General features: G+C 35.8%; 1 protein-coding gene across 3 annotated transcripts in view; it reads left to right on the top strand.

Moving 5' to 3' along the window:
- EPHA3 (EPH receptor A3) overlaps nucleotides 1–17584 on the top strand; it is a 329726-nt gene extending 312142 nt beyond the window's left edge. For all 3 annotated transcript variants that reach the window (XM_010978517.3, XM_010978516.3, XM_064496298.1), the window contains exons 16-17: nucleotides 8244–8399; nucleotides 14853–17584. In XM_010978517.3, the coding sequence (XP_010976819.1) occupies nucleotides 8244–8399; nucleotides 14853–14958 (262 nt within the window). In that variant the 3' untranslated portion in view covers nucleotides 14959–17584. The remainder of the gene's footprint in view (nucleotides 1–8243; nucleotides 8400–14852) is intronic.
- The last annotated feature ends 2440 nt before the right edge of the window (nucleotides 17585–20024 follow it).

Below are 20024 nucleotides of genomic sequence, written 5' to 3'. Positions count from 1 at the left end.
TGGTGTGTGTTTTCAAGTATCTGTTCCTTCAGCTGGCTCAAGCCCTATGCGATCCGAGGCCATGCTTCCCTCAGGTTACCAGTGCCAGGTTGATACTGGAAATGCAGTAAATATCTGTTAAGCAGGTGATTACATAATTGCTGAAATAATAATAAATTTCCATTTCAACAGGCACACAATTTTTAGAAAAAATATTCTCTCTTTTTTTTTTTTTCTATTCATTATACCAATTTCTGCAGACCTTCGACATAATGGTAAAAGCCTAAATTTTTCACCCAAGCAAAATTTCATGTCTCTTTCTGTCAGCTCAACTCCAGAAACAGTCTCCTCAAAACACACTAGGCGACTGTCTCAACCTGAGTTTGTGGATGGCACCAAAGATTCAAATTTCTGAATGACTTCTTCGTTATTGGGATCAATGAATGTATAGAATTGTGTCAATAGAGTCCTTTAGGAAAAAGCAGCATCGTTCTATCGTTTTTATAGGGATGTTATTTTCCAGAGTCTGCCCGAGTCTAGTTAGTTTTATGGCAAATTTTATTTCATATACTGTAACAGAAATCTTTCTATAAGGCATTATTTTACTTTTCAAACTACCTTAGAGTTGATGATTCATGAGAGAATCATTCCCAAAGAACCTTCCACTGAGAGCGTCTTTGGGAGTATCATTGCTGGATGTGGAGAAGGTGTTTAAGCAGATGGCCAGCATGTATTGGATTAAAAACTTACTTAGCTGTTGCAAAAAGTGGTGAGAAGTAAAGGGAAGTTATATTAAATATTATTTAAGTTTGTTTTCTAGTAAGTGATTTATTTTCCTAAAAGGAGAGTAATTGGAGGAGACCTGCATACATTTAAATTTTGACTGTATATGAATAGGAAGATACGAATGTTTCGTTAGCAGTTACTTTGTGCGAGGCATTATACTAGGCCCTGTGATGATTATACAGGTGAAGAGACACAGCCTCCACCCTCAAAGGCTTACATTGAAAACTGGAGGGAAAAAAGTTCAGAAATACTTCCACAGCTGACCCTTGAGCAATGTGCATTTGAACAGCATGGGTCCACATACACACAGATGCTTTTCAACTGTAAATAGTATGCTACTACACAGTTTGTGGCTGGTTGAGTCTGAGGATACAGAGGAACCATGGATATGAGAAACTGCAGATGGGGAGGACTGACCAAAAATTAACCCTGTTGTCATTCAAGGGTCAACTGTAATATCCCTCTGAATATGTATTTATTGGAGCAAGAAGACAAGGTGTTTAGGGATCATGAAGGAAGGATGACTTTACTTTTAGCTTTGAGATTCTCTGGCAGTTGTAGAGAAGTGGCTTTTGGATGACGGGTGAAATTTATACGAGCTGCTAACAGGATAAGATTGTACCAGGCTAGGGGGACATTGTCCAAAAAATCAAGACACAAAAACTTAGGATATTTCATTTACATTGCATAAGACAATTCTGCTGTAATATAGGATAAGAAAGGAAATTATGAGGAAAGAGCCTGAGAGATGATTTCACCAGATCACAGAAGACTTAATGTCATCTCTAGAAAGTTGGGCTTTTGTTCATGAGGAAAAGAGGAGCCACTGAAAATACTTAGATGATGTATCTGTGAAACGGTTCTCTGGCAGCTCTCCCTAGAAAAGTGGCAGGTAAAGACGGTCATGTTAAGGAGTAAGGAGGTGACTTCAGTAGTCTTGGAAAGGACTTGTGCTAGTGTAGAGTAGAGAAAATGAAAAGAAAAGGTGTGAATTCAGAAGATTTTAGTGACATGAGTATTATAGGGCACAGTGATTAAGGAGATGTGCAGAGTGACAGCACCAGAGAGCACTCCCTGGTGAACGAGGATCACCCTGAGAACAGTGCTCTCACTGCCGGGGGAGGAATGGCGGAGGGAAGAACAGCTCTGCTGGGCAGATGAGCATCTTGCACACAAGACTGAGTCCCACAAGAAGCTGGAAATTTACATCTCAAGCTGGCGGAGAGATTAAATCTAGGGATCCAATTTAGAGCTTTCTCTCTGGAAAGAACATTTTAAAAAACACAGTTAATATCATGTTTAGCAGGTACAAACCTCAATCTAGTCATGCTGATTGCAAATATATCCATCCCTATTCTTCTAATAAGAATGTAATTTCTGTTTAAAGCTGTCCTATCCCATGGATTACCAGGAGACTTTAACCTGTGAGTGGCGGAGGGTGTTTGTCCACATAGGTTGACACTGAGACCTCCCCCCTCCCAATCTTCCAGATTGAACTTCCCAGCTTCTTGCTGCTTCGGTGCTGCCCTGCAGCTGGGGGTGTTTCTGAAGTCCTGAAATACCTCAGTCACTTAGTGCAGAAGTCATGACCTCAAAACTCTACCAGAGCCAAGAAGCTGATTGAAATGAGTGAATGCTTCCATAGTGTGTAACAGAATGTGGTGGTAATTACGGAGATTTCAGGCTCCTCATAAGGGGTCTACAGAGCCAATCAATGCCAGTGGATGGCAATCCTAGAAGGAAAAACGTATGAAACATTAGTTATTATCTCAGAACATTAACCCTACCGCATAGACCTCCACCCAGAGAGAAAGAGAATGCTCTCTGTTTAGAGCTTCGGGGAACAGTACCAATTACAGAGCAGAAGAATGTGACATGGTAGGTAGGAGCAGGAATAACCAGAGTTAAGAATGAGACTTGGACCATTACAGAAACCACAGCTCAAGCAATTTTCTGAAAGTGCTTAGAATGAACTGTTTTATCAAAAGTTGCGGAAGAGTGAGGGAAAAAAAGACAACTGAGGAAAAAGGTCATTCCGTAAAGCAATGAGAAGGACATTGGGTTCTTTAGTGAACTATTTTGACTCTTTTAGAGTGATAAATGAGATACGGAATTTTAAGAGATTTAGTTATAATTTGATGATGAAAAGGAAAAAGCAATGTGGAAAATAATGCTTTTGAGAAGTTAAAAAAAAAGAAAGAAAAGTATAGTCATAATGTACATGCATAAAAGGGTAAAAATAAAGCTCCCTTCCTCTTTTTAAGAACTGGAGAAATCTTTCTCAGAGAAGTTCTTGATAGAAAATGCTGCTATAAAAATAAATAGGAAATAGTAATGATAAAATTTTCTCTTACTTCACAACACATTTTTGTTATACAGATAAAAATTATGCAAAATTCATATTTTAAAAGAAACTATTTTAAAGATTTGTTTTACATTATATATACTTATATAATACTTATATATTATTTATCTTTCATGTAATACTAATATAAAAGATAATTAGTCTTACATTATGTATAAAATATAGCTCCTGGTTTTAAGTAAACTGATTCAATAACTTTCCTGAATGTAACTAAATTAAAATTTTTTTAATTTTAAAAAAATTTAAAAGACTAAAAATAGATAAAAATAACAGATGAATTAATTCATTGCTATTTAGGCAGTAAAGTGCCTTTTTATTTTTGGATATTTATATCTATAAAATGAAATAGAGAAATGACTTGTTCTTCAAATTCACAAAATTTTCACACTCCAGGTCATTGGATTCCTCAATACTATTATTGTAAATTTGAAGAATATTAATTTGGGGCATAAAGAATTAAATAATACATTCTGTATATTTAGAATGAGTTTCTAAAGTGAAGGTAACCAAATTGAATGGTATAAAGACAAACAATGTATTTTAAATATTTAGAATAAGATTCTGAAGACCCAGTTATAGTTAGTTAATATAATTGAAATGATTTTAAATATACTGTACCATTGCACTGATTGCTAACTTTGTAAGGATTTGTCTTTATTACATTGCAAGATAAATAGGAATAAAAATAAGTAGTACTTACAATTTTCCCCTGTTAATGGCACTGAATTAGCATTAATAAAACTCTTTTGATCTCTAAGAGAACAAAATATAATTCTTTTTAAGAATAACTGCTGTTTTGACAAATATTATATCCTTTAAGAGAAATCTAATGACCAAAAAAATCTGTTCCTCAAAATGACTTTGACCTCCAATTCTGAAACTGACAAGGTGACTTTCTCACTGAACAAATATGGTACAGAACCTTCTAGAGGGAAGCAAATATTCCAAATACCCAGGTGATTTTTTTTTTTAATCTTAAAAATCAAAGCAGTAATTTCACCACTGGGAGAAATTAAACCAGATGTGATATCTATAACTGCTAAGATTTTTGTCCTTAAGGCCTCAGGACAATTAAAATAAACACAATGACTTTACTCCTCCTTAATGTGTCATTTATATACTAGTCTCCTGTTGGGAACTGTATATAGTCAAAATTATTTTTAGTTGTTGATGACAAGTTAAACTCATTTAATTTTATCTAGAATTTCTAATGTTAAAGATAAAAAGATTAAGATTATCATATATTCTCATTTAAAGAATTGTCAAATACAATATTTTCTCCTTGAAATATATTGACACCATTTGAAACAAAAATATTAACAATAAATTATAAAAGGTGTTGAAAAAATATTTTCAGGCATTACTCAAGGTACATACACTTAATATTTTGCCTTTGAGAAATTACTCTTAAAAGTTAATATGGTCCCTGAAACTACTCACAACAGACAAGAAACAGGTAATTACAGGGTAATAGAATAAATCACTGATATTATTAATATTTACTTCTAGACTCAGAAGGCATCTACTTATTCATTAAAGAAATGTATATTAATCATTACTTTAATGCATAAAAAATAAAGCCCTTTGTAAACACAAAGGAGTCTTTTTATGTTATAAATAAAACAACATTCAATTTTAGTGATTTAGAATTCTAATGCAATATTGAAATAAGATTATTATGAGAAGATATTCTTGGGACTAGCAGTTATTTATTAACATTTGTTCCCCAGTATCTGGTGCTAATTGGTATGAGCATTTACAGATAAAATAGAAGTTGATGGGAAGAAAATATATGTGTACCTCTTTAATGCAACCGTATGGAAATCCACAAAAGAATAATTCACAAGCCTCAATACAAGGAGGGGGAAAGAAAGGGAGGAAAGTTATTTTTTGCTTCCCTTGAGCAAACATGTAATTTCCATGATTTCTTTTTAATGACTGCAGTCTGCGGCCAGTAGGTACTGATTTATGAAAAGCTGTAAAAGATCAGGTGGAACTCTGCAGGACATCGTTTACAGCTGCACGGATTGAAACCCATCTAATTTGTCTAGTAAAAGTGTGAGCTCACGGTGCACATCACCCAGCCTATAAATTTCCCCTTCAGACCCAATGTCTGGGGCTGGGTCTAAAAAAACGCCAATGCCTGCAGCTGCTCAAAAAGCCCACATTCCCCTGGTGCGCATGAAGAGACATCACAGGCTCTTCACAGTGAGAGACAAATTCCTATCCATTGATAAACTCTCCAGATGTCCTCTCGGAGGAGGAAAGGAACCAATTTTTATTTGAATTCCCCAGAGAAATCCTGGAAGTGGAAAAATGATACTTTGCAGGGCTGGTTATTCTGAGGTCACTGGCATTAAAATTAGGTCATTCTTTGTCTTCCTTATACTTTGATCCAAGTAATAAACAGAAAAACTCGGTTGGGGTCACTCTAATCCCTAATCCGCACGTCCTGTCTTATTTCAATTTGTTTATACTAATTTTCTCTAAACTCTTGTTGAGTCTGGCTATTGCATTGAGCTTAAAAATACAAACGATTCTGAGTTGAGAGGGAAAAATTCTGCATTTTGCTATTAGGCACACTTCATAAATACTCTGCATAAATATCCTGGGGTTTGAGTCTTCATACCCACAAACCTGTAAGTATAAAAGTATTGCTATTCATGGGACCAAGAGTCGACAAGAGGCAACATTAGATTCTATACTGTGGCTACTGTCGAAATCCAGGCTGTGGGGTGTAAGTTTGCCTGTGTGTGTGCATGCACGCCTGTGGATAGTCTAATATTTAATTGTCTCCTTTCTAGGTCTCACGTCATTTTCCTTATAAAATTTTCTCACACCTGATTTAATGCTATTCCTATCCATTTTGTTTGCTGAGTCAATGTCTTATGAAATGGGTCCAATGTCATATCTAATGTTGACCAGTGACAAAGGCTATTTCACTCACAATGGCCATTCAAAATAACCCAAGAATATCATGTACATTTTGGAACCTGCGTTGTGTGTCTATATCTGTAATTCCTCAAGTTCATAGGAAAAAAACAAACACAAACAAAGAATTTTCAATTATTTTTTTAAACTGTTTTTTTCTTTTTCAGATGAGCTACTTAGAGAATCATAGAAAATTTTTTCTATATATGTTCCAGAAGAGAATAACTTCTAAATTATTATGTTTGTATTTTGAAGTGTTCTAGATATTCCTCAAAGGAAAATTAATGCTTTGTAAAATAATGCCTAATTTCTATTTCTTTCTTTCTCTTAGATCACCTGTAAGAGTTAGTTAAAACTAAACCATAGCACATAAATATAAATTATAAGCTCCTTAATTTTAATTTTTTTAATTTATAATTCAAGCACATGGAGTAGAGAGGATTGAGGTAGCTTAGTCTAATGGAAGGAAGGTTGAAAAGTCCTGTACTTTCCACTGTCCCCGCTTCACCAACCAGGAGGAGACTAGCTATTGATCTGCATTTAACACAGGGTATGCAAATATAACAGAACCAAACTGCCATGTTCTCAACGTTCTCTTAAATTCAGCATTAAAATTGTGTTAAAAGTTCATTTTTATCAAATAATCAAACTTATTTTAATTAATTAAAATTTTATTTGTATCAAATAAATTGAATTGTCCACATAAAAATCCAGATGAATATACATTCCTTCCATGTCTCCCTAGCGACAGCATGCAGGTCTAGGGCATGATACACAGTTGTTCAGGTTTAAGAATCTTAACCTCACATTTAGGCATGTCTCTTGCATATTAGGGAATGGGTTGAAGAAATATCATCAGTAGTAATGGAAATCTCCCAATTAAATAGTCCTTTTAAATGTGGACAGAACTCTGATTTGTGACTCAGCTTCGGTTTCAGCTTTCACATGTATTATAGGGGCATAGCATCAATGCGTAACTAACTTAAGGATTAAAGCCCTTGGTATCTGTGTACTATGCTCAGTATAGTTGCTGGCACACTGTAAGTTCTCATATATGTTCAATATAATCATCATTATTATTATTACTTATCTAAAAGCAAAGGTCTTCATAACTACTTTTTACACAAACTCCCTTCCTAAGAGGAGAGCATAAAGAAAAGGACAGTCAAGTGTCCACTTGGTCCCTGTGTTATGAGTCCAAGGACAATTAAAGAAGTCACTGAAAGCTGACAAAAACAACCCAAGGCAGTTTATCAATCGGCTGCTTCTTTTGGCTCTTCAGGGATGCAAATATGGTCCATTTCTTTCACATCCCTTTTGATTCCTTTTATGTTCCTTTGATTGACCAGAGCTTGGTCATAGATCTGCAGTCATAGATCTATGTCTTTGGTCATAGATCTAAGGTTAGACCTGTGATTATATAAAGCAATCCTAGAAGTTCTCTAAATGCTTAATGCATATTCTGCGATAAAAATCACAGTCATATCTATATCTATCTATCTATCCATCTATCTATCTATCTCTGTATCTGTATAATAAAATCCATTTGGTGTTGTCACATATGTGAGAATTTCACTTATTACTTCCACTTATTGTTACTCATCTACTTTTTTCGATTCCTTTTGTAATTTTTACTTTTAATGACATTGTGACATTATGTAAATCTGTACTGACTTTATGCCCTGCTGTAAGTTTAGTCCAGGTTGTTCAAAATGTCCCTTAGACAGCAACCTGCACATTGTCTACGGATGATCGTCCAGTAGGCAGGATTTAATATTGGAAACCAAATCCATCCACCAAAGCAGGCAGCAAAGTGTTCAGTGTGTCATGTCAACTATAACTGAATCCTAAATCACCACCATCTTTGCTAATGGTTAAACAAATCATAAACAAATTACAAAGCTATGTGTGGATATATTTATGCTTTTCACTGGCAGAGTTTCAATAATTTAAAAAGCAGTCGTGGGTGGAGAAGGGGAGCACTGAGACAAGACGATTGCAAAGTATTCTTGCAAGCTGCCAGCTTGAGCTGATGAAGCCTTCATGGCAGATAAATTTCACAAATAAACAGGAGTGCCACATGAAGTCTGGAAGTTCCTGCTGATGTTGGTGTCAAATTTTGACACGCAGCAATTCTGCCAACTCCTGATCTCTCTCCCTTTGGAATTTTCTTTTCTTGCAGGCCATCAAACCTTCTTCTGGACCAAAGCAACGTTGACATTACTACCTTCCGCACAACAGGTGACTGGCTTAATGGTGTCCGGATGGCACAGTGTAAGGAAATCTTCACCGGCGTAGAGTACAGTTCTTGTGACACCGTAGCCAAGATTTCCACAGAGTAAGGAAATGTTTTTAAGACTGAATGATTATGAACTTTCTGGTGGACATACATGTTTTGGATTAATGTATTATAAATATTAGATGAATCTCTGAGGTACTTAACTTTCTTCAGTAACCACTGAACTGGCTCCTGGGTCTCTGTCAAGGACACCTTCTAAATTGATGAGTGTTGATGTGTCTTTATTCCTCATGCTAGGTCCCCACAATAGGTGTCTTCACTGAACTATGACCTCCTTCAAAAAGACCAACAGATACATATCCATACCCAACCCTAACAGATCCAAGCACCTGATTTAAAACATAAACCAATTTATCATGATGATTTATATATCCCTGCATTTGCAATTTTCTGCTATTAACAAAGCTTAACCTCTATGGAAATGGCAAATTGAGAAATAAGTGGATAATCTGGTATATAAGGAAACATGCTGAAGTCCAAAAGTAGTTTTCACAGCTACTAAATAAACATCTTCTATCATCATCTATTATTGTGTGATCTCATGCTAGAAAATAAAGTTATAAATAGGTTTAAGACATGATTTAAAAGGCTTCTTGTCATTTTGGAAAGACAGAATATGCATAATTAATATATATTAATATTAATTTGTGACATCACATGTTAAAAGCTAATGATAATTAAGTGTAATATGCTATATTTCTTAGACAAGGATCCTGTGTTATGATAGGTCTCCTTCGGTAATAGGAATTCTTTGATATGAGAAATCCATGGGCTTAAGGAGGGGCGTTTATAAGGGATCAAATGAATCCAGTGAATAATCCATGAAATTCACCTTCATTCACAAACTATGCTAAATTAGGAACAGGAAGTGATAACCTGGAAGTCACATTCTCCATCTCTCTGTGAATGAGAAAGAATTTACTTTCTAATGAGATGGAATCCTTTTCCATAGCTGAAAATGGCTTTCTCAACCTGAGATCATACAACCTTGGTATGCCACTCAACTGCCCAGGGTCCAACTTTCTTTGTTCCAGTTCCCCAGGAGAGACATTCTGATGGCCTCAGCCCTGCTTATAGATTGGCTTCTCCAAACGCACGTTTGTTTGCCACGAGCTAATCATTTCTGTTCAAAGGAGGTGGAGTGAGAGAGCATAAACTTGGCTCTAGGGGTCCTTTCCTGAGGAAAAGATAAAGGACTGCTCCAAGAGGTTTTGTGCTGGGCAGATACACCAAAAATTGTCCACAATTTTGTAGCTTGCATCGTCTTTTTGGAAACTGTATTCATCTTTGAGTCAGACTCTTCTATCTTTGATCTTTGTAATGTTAAATAAACCCTTCAGTGCCCTCAAGTTTCTTTAAGTTATATCCAATATTTGAATATTTAATTTTTGTTGAATATTTAAGGACTTTCATCGTCATCCTGTCAATCATTTAAACAAAGTCACCTTGGAGAGTTACAGATTAGATGTCAAAAAAGTAGTGTGTGACATAGTTAATAAGAGATACGTGTACCTAACAAATAGGTAAGAAGTTTATCATTTGTGGTATAACATTCCAATCAGAAACACGTAGTCACAAAATGATCTAGAGAAAGGGTGTATTAGTATAGAAGAGGAGAATTTGTTCTTAGAAAATAAATTCATTCTAGTCAACTTAACATGTGTTGGTATCCTTGTTTAAAGTGGAATGTAGTATTTCTTGAATAGACTTCTGACCCAATCGACAATATGCTTTGAGTTTCTGTTGTGTATATTTTGATCAGACACAGTCCTAGGATATATTAATGTATTTAAATATTGTTATAAATTCTTATTTTAATAATGTAAACAGCTTGGGTTAAGATATACAAGACACCTGCTTTAGAGCACAGAAGCATAGCAAAGAACAAACACAAAGTTGACCATTTCTGCACCACTGCCAGATTTTCAAAGGCAAAGCTATGCAAATATTTATTCTCAATAAAAACCTCAACACTCAGAGCTTTTAGATAATGGAACGCTATTTGAAGTGGATGAGGCAGAACATTGTTAATGTGATTAACTGCTAGCTCACAGTTTAAAAATAGTCAGACATTATAATCTATTTATGTGTTTAGAAAGCTATTTGCTTAAAAAAGTAAAGAGGCGGCATTTGCTATACTTCCAAGGCAGGGATGTATTCGTCTCAACAAATCAGTGTCAGAGCGTAAGCTCTGTTTGGCTGGCTAGAATATTTTCACTTAATTGTTATTATTATTTAAACAACCTGTGAGTGTACATTCACGATGAAAGCTGACTTTTCCTAAGAGAGGCAGCTCTTTCAGGTTAGCCCTTCACACTGAGCCAGGTGGTCTCAGATATCTTTGTATTTCAATCCCCACAATGTGCTTTCCTCTGTCCCTTCTCCTCAATTCAGACACAACATCAAATTAACATTTATTGACCTAAAACTCCTTGAAAAGTGTTGTTTACTTTTTGGGTCTCTGCAGTGTGGTGTACCTCATGCCCCTAGTTTATGTTACAAAAAATGAGATTTAAAAATACATTTAGTACACTAATAGTCTGTGGAAATCTAGTGAGGCAACATTCTCACCTTAAATACTATACAATATTTAACTCAATATTTCACTCTTTCTTTTGCAATCTTGGGCTTATTTTTTTATTTTTAAATAATGCTTTATTAAAGAAGCAGTAAAGAAAATTTAAAACAAAATACAAGAAAGAAAAAATAAAGCCTTGTGATTCTGCCACCCAGGAGATAACTCCTGCTATTATTGGGCTTATTGTTTAAATTTGATTCCTTTCAACCCCTATTTTCTGTGTCCCTTGACCGAATAACTCTAGAGAGTCTCCTAGAATAAGACAGAGATACCTATAAAAGGGTTTTCCATTTGTTTTTGTTTTTGTCTTTGTTTTTGTTTTTCTATCCATAATATCACTCACAGGGAAAAATCAATAGAGCTTCATACTCAAATAAATATTAACTTATTTCAATTGTTTAGGGATTTCATTTACATGCCAGCTACTCAAGTCATCTAATTTTCAATAAAATCTAGAAAATGTGCAGTTGTATTCAGTCAGCATATTGAAAAATATATTTCATAATATTTCATTATCTAAAATGGATTTTGGAAAGTTAACATGAGAAGGGAAGAGAGAAAGAGAAAGGGCATGAGTGACTGCAGAAACTGGAGACAGAATTAGGTGTGTGGAATGAGTATTAGGCAGATTAATGGCTGCATGTCATTATCCTGCACCCTTGGATGCCATTTTCAAAGTGTCATCACCTGTCCTTTTGCCTTTGAAGTACCAGATCGCTTATTAACCTCTGGTCTCAATCTTGAGCTGCTCTTTAGTCTTGAACTTTTCCACTGCTCTTCTGAACAGGGTAGTGATAACGAGATAAGCATCTGGGGAGCGCTATTGAGACTAGAGCAGCTGGATGTTTAGAATGATTTTGGACATGGCAGGGTGGTGGGTAGAAGATATTTTAGCAGGGGTAGAGAGGGACATAAAGACCCATGCTAAGGCATACCCTAAAGGGATATTTACTGTAATTCCCTTTTCCAGTATAATTCTTTGCAATCAATATAAACAAAATTATGTATCTCTTTGCTTACATTGGGTTCCCAGACACTGAATCTGAGACAGTTTTATGCAGGAGATTTCTTCAGCTGCCCTTGGGACATAAAGAAGTGATGAGGAGGGCACTGGACTAAAAGAGAAGACTTGGTCCTACCTATTGGAATAAGAGTCCTAGAGCTGGGCCAGCCCTCAGATTTGTCCCAAATTGATCTGTGAACTTGCAGCATCTGATTTTGTCCAGCAACCAGAGTATTGGTGCTGTAGTTCCAGAGGGGAAAATGGGGCCAAGCATCATAGCATGTTACCACTCTTTCATTACACTTAAATTTCCCAACAAGCTCAGGAAAGTAGTACACTACCTTGGAGCATTTTTCCTCTTGCTTTCCATGATTGTTGTTTTGTTTTTTAAGCTTGTAAAGAAAGGGGACAGGAAGAGATAGAGAAAAAAAATCAGCAAGTCATAAAAAAAATATGATATAGAATGGAAGACAGATGAGAGAATGCAGAACCAGTGAGGCTCTGTTGATTTGTGGGCGTGTATTTATAGCCACCCTGTCTTCTGGCTCTGGATTCATAGCCTGACTTTGTTGTAGTTTGAGGACAAGTAGGGAAATGTGTGTTGTTCTTTTTAAAGATGGATACATGGTATGTTTATAAAAGAATCAAAATCCTGTAGAGCAGACATTCTCAAAAGCAGGGATCAACATAAACAGACAAAAGGTTCATTATCCACAGTTACACAAAGGGGCACAAGCTTGTATGTCACCCTACCTCCCCATTAGCTTTCCTGGTGAAGCAAGGTAGATGAAGTGCCCAGAGAGGACCTCAGGCAAAAAAATATATACGTTGTCCCTAGAGAATTTACCAGCCCCTTGAATGGCAGGCAGCAGGGTGGTAGGTCATCAGGATTTAATTACCATCTCAGGTGCTAGGAATGCAGCTGAGCCTTGGTTAATTTTATGCAGCTGATATGTAAATAACATGTAAATTACTTCTTAAATGGTTACCTGCTGTCTTCTTGCACACCTTCATTGCTTGGGAACTCACTTCTTAAGAAATGAATTAATCCATTTCAATGTAGTTGAATTCCCAATTTTTCATTCCTTTCTTTATGCTCAACATAAAGGAGCCCCATCTGTGTGATTTGGGCGTGTGTGCTTTGTCTTCTTGCCATTTTCAATTTGCCTAGCACTCCTTGCCAAGTGATGCTTAATCCTCTGTCAGCTTCCCCAGATAATCACATTTGGCGCTATCGATTCATTTTTTTGTAAGTACATATTGAGCCCCTACTGAATGAGAGCTCTTGTTCAGGGTGTGATTGATAAGCAGAGTACGAAACCGACCAGAATCCCTGTGCAGATGGAATTCACCTTCTTGTGGGGCAAGATAGACAGTAAAGAAAGTAAACCAGAAAGAAAGGCAATAAGCTGGGTGGTGACAAACGCTCTGGAAGAAACTGAAACAAGAGCAGAGAAAGTAAGAAGTGCAGGTATGAGTGCAGAAAAGTTTTACAATATGAAATAGGAGGGTCAGGGAGCTCTCTTAAGAAGGACATGTTTTAGTCAAGATCTGAAAGTGGTGACTATATGAACTAATTGCTTAAATCAAGAATAGTTAATTAATCATTTGCACATGTTTAGCTAAGTCTTCCCCTCCTCCAATGAAATTCCATATGTTCTTACAATCTTTATTTTAATACATGGTTTCTGAGTTTTCACTGTTTTAAATTTAATAATTTTGATACCTAGAGATATATCCTTGCCATTTTTTCTACTTTGAAAAAACTTTATACTTTAAAGAAATTGTTCCATTTGTCTATGACTGTGCAACAAACGACCTGCAAACTAAAAGGCTAAAGCAACAACAATGTTATTTTATATCACAATGTCGTGAGTCATGAATTTGGGCAGAGCTCAGGAGGGTGATTCTTCTGCTCCAGAGTTGGTGTTGACTGAAGTATTCACCTCCTATGAGTCCAGTCTAGTCTGGAGAGCTTCAGACGATTTCATTCTTGTCTGCCCTGGTGCAGACAACTACACAGAGCTGGGACTGGAGACTGAGTGCTTACAGATGGCCTCTCCAGTATCCCCAGTCTCAGGGTAGTCATACCCTTCCATGGCAGCTCTGGGGCCCAGAGAGGGTGTCTCAGGAGTTAAGAAGTGGAATATGTTAGTTTCTTAAGACCCGAGTGCAGAAGCTAATACAGAGTCACTTCAAGCATGCTCTGTGGGGTCAAAGCAGTCCCCAAGCTGGCCCAGATTTAGGGGAGTGGGACAGTGCCCCACAAAGATTGTGTGGCCGTCTGTATTAGATTCCTAGGGCTGCCATAACAAACTACCACAGACGAACTGGCTTGAACAACAGAAATGTACTTTCTCACAGTTTAGAAGCCAGAAGTTGGACATCAGGTTATCAGCAATGTCACACTTGCTCCAAAGTCCAAAAGAAGAAATCCTTCTTAACTTCTTCCAGCTTCAGATGGACCCTGGAAATGTAAATGTAACTCCAGTCTCTGCCTACATCTTTACTTGGCCTTCTTTTATGTGTCACTGTGTGTCCTTCTCTTTCTCTTATAAAGGTAGTCTCATTGGATTTAGAGACCACCCTAATCTAGTGTGACCTCATTTTGACCCTTGCCTTAATTACATCTGCAAAGACCCTATTTCTAAATAAGGGCATGTGGTGAGGTTCCAGATGGACAGAAACTTTGAGAGAGACATTATTCAACTCACTACATCATCTGTATTCTTCCTCAAGGATAAAGGTGGAATGGTTGAGATATAAGAGGTAAATGATGCAAAATTCAGAAAATTATGTCTAAAGCACTGGGATATATAATTGCACAAGTTTTCTAATTGAAAATCTACTTACATACTATACAGGAAGCCATGATTCTCACCAGAAATCTCCTTTTTTTTTTTTTTAATAGTGACATGAAAAAGGTTGGTGTCACTGTGGTTGGGCCACAGAAGAAGATCATCAGTAGTATTAAAGCTCTAGAAACCCAATCAAAGAATAGTCCAGTCCCAGTGTAAAGTACTATTTCTGGAAGGAAGTGGTGGCTCTGGAAGATGTAGCATCACTCTGCAGACAGATGATGACGCTGGAAGTATTGGTGGAAGTTCCAAGCCCAATAAGACACTCAGATAAGAGTACAAATGCCTTAAAATGGAATTGAAAACCTCTTGATTTCCCCTGTCATTTAGTGGATGAGTGGGTGGGTGTATTTTGTTTTGTAATTGCTTTTTTATATTAGTTGTTGGATTAAATCAAAATTCTTCAGCGTGAACTGATGAAGAACTAGCATAGAGCCATTGATCATAAACTGACTGTCATAAAAGCAAAACAAGTGAAATAAGGTAATGAACATGGTGGCTCCGTTTACTAAGAGCCACAAAAGAAAAGACTTGTGATATTTTTATACACAGAAGAAATCTGTAACTGGTATTTTGTTTCCTTAAAAGCAAACAGAATAGAGGAATTCATACCTCAAACTATCTGGCCATATTTACTACATTTTCATTGTATTATTCTCTTTTATCTGTTAAAAAGCATATAGAAATGAAGTTTGTAGTTGTTTTAAGTACTACACATTTTTAATTGTTAGCTTCCTTAAGTATTACCATGTAAAAAAGTGTTTTAATTTTGATGAAAAGTATGTATTTATTTTCTTTCAAATTGTTTTTATTTTTTTCTATTTATGCCTTGATTTAATTTAGATTTGTGACAGCCAAGTGCCAAATGCTCTCTCAAATTGTCAGCAGTAGGAGATGGGATAAACTAAACGTAGAAAATGATGGGTTTCTTTCCAGATTTTTGGAACCATCCACTTATATATATCTATATCTATATATGAAAAGAAAGAAGCCAAACCCTTCCCTTGTTCATACACTAACCAAACCTCTCAAAGTCTGAATTATCGCATTCATTTTTGTCTCTCCATTTATTATTAACTGTATGCTCCTAATTTAGTGTAATGTACTGGCTTGTGTGTAGTGGATTCTCAATGACATACCAGCCCTGCTCTGGTGCTTAGGAGACCATCAATTCCCTCCATTAGTAAAAGAGCCACATTAGAGCCCCTAAATAGAGAATAGCTACACTGGAAAGAATTGGGATCCTATTTAGATTGCTGCATTAATTGGCAACAGAGCCTATAAGCTGATGCTTGAGTCAAAAAATCACTTGCTGACTGGCTTTGAAATGCCATTTAATATCTTTGCTTAAACTTTTTGAGCTGTTTATAAGGAATGATGGTAACTAAACTACTCATCTGTATCACAGGGTTTTGTTAAATTAATTAGACATTGTCATCATCAATAACAAGTATTATTATCTTATCTCAAGCGTCTCACTGAAATGCACCTATTGTAATTTTGGTGTATATCTTAGAAGCATTGAACTTCTTGACATTGATTGAACATATCATTTTCAAAATAGCTGGTTATCCAGCAAGACTCAAAGTCTGGAGAGATCTCTCATCGCAGGAACTTTGACTATTCCATAAAAGTCAAATATGAGCATACTTGCTAACATTTAAAATATGTAGATGGTGGAGATCTAGCCATAATATATTGTGAAGCAACATTTTAGCTCTATCTATATTCTTTCTAATGCTGATATGATCATGTTACTGGAATAAGAAATGCATATGTCACAAAAATAGAATGGATAAAATGCTGCTGCAACCTTTATTTTCTTATGCAATATGCAACACTTATACAGCTTACAATCACAGATCAAAATTCACAAGTGCTAATTTGTTGTAAATTTAGGGTAATAAGGCTTAGGTTGTTTTCCTTCATACATGAAACTATTTCTTAAATTTCTTCAATGTCCCTTATAGTCAAATCATCCTACTAGAAATCCTTTATTGGGTATATAAGAGCATGAACTTTTTAAAAAGATACATGAGATTATGAAATTAATTACAAATTTCACTTAAGCCTGATATGAAGCAGCTAAAAATCATTTTGTAAATCAACATTTTGTGTTGTGGAGTGTTGGATTGAGATCTGAATCTGGCTTCAATCTCATTTTTTTTTTTTCCAGACTAGCATTTACTTTCTTAGGTACTATTCTCTGCATATTCAACAAAATCTGTGCATTTCATGAACTATTGAAGTTGAGGATTGTTGAATCTATTTCATTTATTTTGGCTGTGGTTTCCATTGAAAAGTAGAGGTTGTATACGCAGTATATTGCTCTTCACTTTTTCACTATTTTTCTATCTGACCTCTTATAGACTTACTCTACGCAATCCTTACCCTGTACATATGTAAACATAGCAGTGTACGATTCCTAACTGTGGAGTAGAGGTACTAGAATGCTCATGGCCATCTCTTTGTACAGGAACTGCATTGAATTTCAATCAACATGAAACCATACAATGTTATGTACCATATTATCTGTTTTGTATCTTAAATTTGATTTACATATATTATTTATTTCTGGAAACTTGCCCAGTTTTTGCTGTACTAAGTATCAAATAAGCCATGTATAAATGTGATATGATTGGCAATATGTATGTACTTTAAATTTGCATTTTCAAAACAGTACTCATTTAGTTTATGTTGTACAATGTAGATGGCCTCTTACTAATGTAAAATGATTTGTAGTGGAAACATTTATATTTTTATAATAAACATAATGAAAATATTTTTTACAGATTGGAATACAGAAGTGGTCTTTGAACCTTTTTTAAAATTTATAAAAAATATGTGCTTTTTTAAATAGCAAAATAATGAAATTTATGTAAGTCAAGAAGAATGTGCTTCTGTTTCTTTTTTCTCCGTTAGTGAGGAAGGATTCATGTTATGTTAACCACATTTTTGTCTAAATCTCATTATCAATAAGCTAGAAAAATAAACAGTAAATATCATCTTTATGGTTAAAGAACACAACTGTATTAGGTAGTTCTCTTGATTCTAAGCGACAAGAAACAAATGGCTTAAAGAAAATAAAATTTTCAGCCCATGTGACAAGAAAGACTGGAGATAATCTTCCTAGCTGAGAAAGCAGGCACACATGGTTCTTTTCCTTCTTAACTGACCCTATTTTTCTCTCAACTGGGTTAATTTGCAGACTACAGTTGACCTTTGAAAAATATGGGTTTGAACTACATGGTTCTACTCATTCACAAATTTGTTTTGATCAACACATACAATACTACATGATCTGCAGTTGGCTGAATCCACAGATGAGGAACCACAGATGTGGAGGACTGACTATGGGGCTTGAGCATCCTGGGGTTTTGGTATACACGGGAGATTCCAGAACCAATTCCCCATGGATACCAAGGGATGACTGTATATCTTAAAATTTCCTGTAGTTAATATGACCCTACATTGTAATTCCTGTGAGATAATTACCGTCCCTTGGTTGTTCTAGTAGAAATCGTGGGGTCTTGCTTGGCTCACAAGCTCAGTCTGATCACTTTGGACAAGAGGAAGAATAGCTTAGGTTGGCAGTTCTTAGTCCTGTGCTTGCCCTTGGAGATGGTAGGTGGGGTCAAGTGGAAGTGATGATCCATAAGAACTAGAGGTGTCAGAGTGGTTTCTATCCAAAAGAAAGTCAGAATATCATTTATGGGAAAAGAAGGAAGGAAGGAATTCTGAATGGGCCCAATGAAACAAAAGTTAAAAACAACCAACCAACCAAATCTGCCAATAACACTATAAGATATACTTGATGCATTATATAAAGTAGATCCCAAGTCATCTGAAACCTACTTAAAGACGGCGGTTATAGAGGAAAACTAAAAAAGCTAACTCACAATATAAGGCAAGATAAGTGATCAAGATTTCCATAGAGATGAGGTCACAAAATAGATCAGTTTTGAGCTTGCCTTCAAGGAGAAATAGCATGTTATCATGTTGAGTGGAGTAGAGATTAACTTTCAAGCAGGAGATAAAGGGAGAAGATAAAGAAGAATATATTTATTCATTCCATAAATATATGTTAAGCAATATCATGAGACAGGTGTTTTACTGTCACCATTTACAAGTTACTTCATTAAATCTTTGCAACAATCCTGTAAATAGATTAACCCACTTTTACTAGATGAGAAAATCAAGACTCAGAATGTCAAGGTCACCTTCCCAAGGTCACCCTAGTAAATAGAAGAATAAATATTTCAAACTGGAATCATCTTATTCTGTGCTTTTCCCATAATATAATTGCTACTGTAATCCCCAAAATGCTCTGGGGACAGTGACAAAGCCTATTTGTAAAAATGATTTGGGGAGGAGCTGAAAGTTAAGGAGACAAGATGATGTTAGAAATGTTTTGGTGTTGTAGGCATGAAGCCACACTTACTCTAGGATGGTGGTAATAGAATGTGGAGCATGGGATGCATACAAAGACACATAAAAAAGGAGAATTATCAGAATTTACCAATTTGACCTGAAAGTTGTTCAAAAGGTAAGAATCATAGGGAACCCTAAAGTGTCCAGAGTGTTTGTGGAAATGATGGAAGTATTATTAGAAGTAGGGACTAAGGAGAAGTTAGTTTAACATTATGAGTTTGCTAAATTTATACTAGCCAAACCTTACTAAGTTCATAGGTATTGAAGATGTGATTCTGAAGCTTCAGAAAAACATTCAAAGGAGAAAGATGTCTCTGGTACTATGTAGAGATCGATATATCTTTATGTGTGATATACATAAATGTTTATGTTGAATCACTTTTTTAGATCAATGTTAGCTGCTGTAATAGTTAAATCTCCAAATGGCATCAGCTTAAAAGTAATTTTTAAAATGCTATTTTAAATGCAGAATGACCCAAAGTACTTGTTTTCCAGGTGGCCTTGTTTGCAATGATTCAGATCCCACATTCTATCTTATGGAGTAAAAGGTTTTGGAATCCTTTGTTTCCAACCAGTAAAGTGAGAGGGGATTGTCCGTGGTAGATTTTATGAGCCCTGCTTGTGAGTGGCACTTATCACTTCCTCTCTCTTTCCATTGACTAGAGCTCAATCATAGGGCTCTACGAACTGCAAGAGGATCTGGGGCACGTAGTGTGCTTACATAGAAAAGGAAAGAGCTTTTGAAACTCATATAGCAATCTCTGCCTCAAGTCCTTGTTACTTATGTATATAAT

Source organism: Camelus dromedarius, chromosome 2 (genome assembly GCF_036321535.1).
Source record: "Camelus dromedarius isolate mCamDro1 chromosome 2, mCamDro1.pat, whole genome shotgun sequence".
Taxonomy (NCBI): Eukaryota; Metazoa; Chordata; class Mammalia; order Artiodactyla; family Camelidae; genus Camelus; species Camelus dromedarius.
Note: the sequence above shows the minus strand (reverse complement) of the source record. Positions and strands in the feature narration are given on the sequence as shown.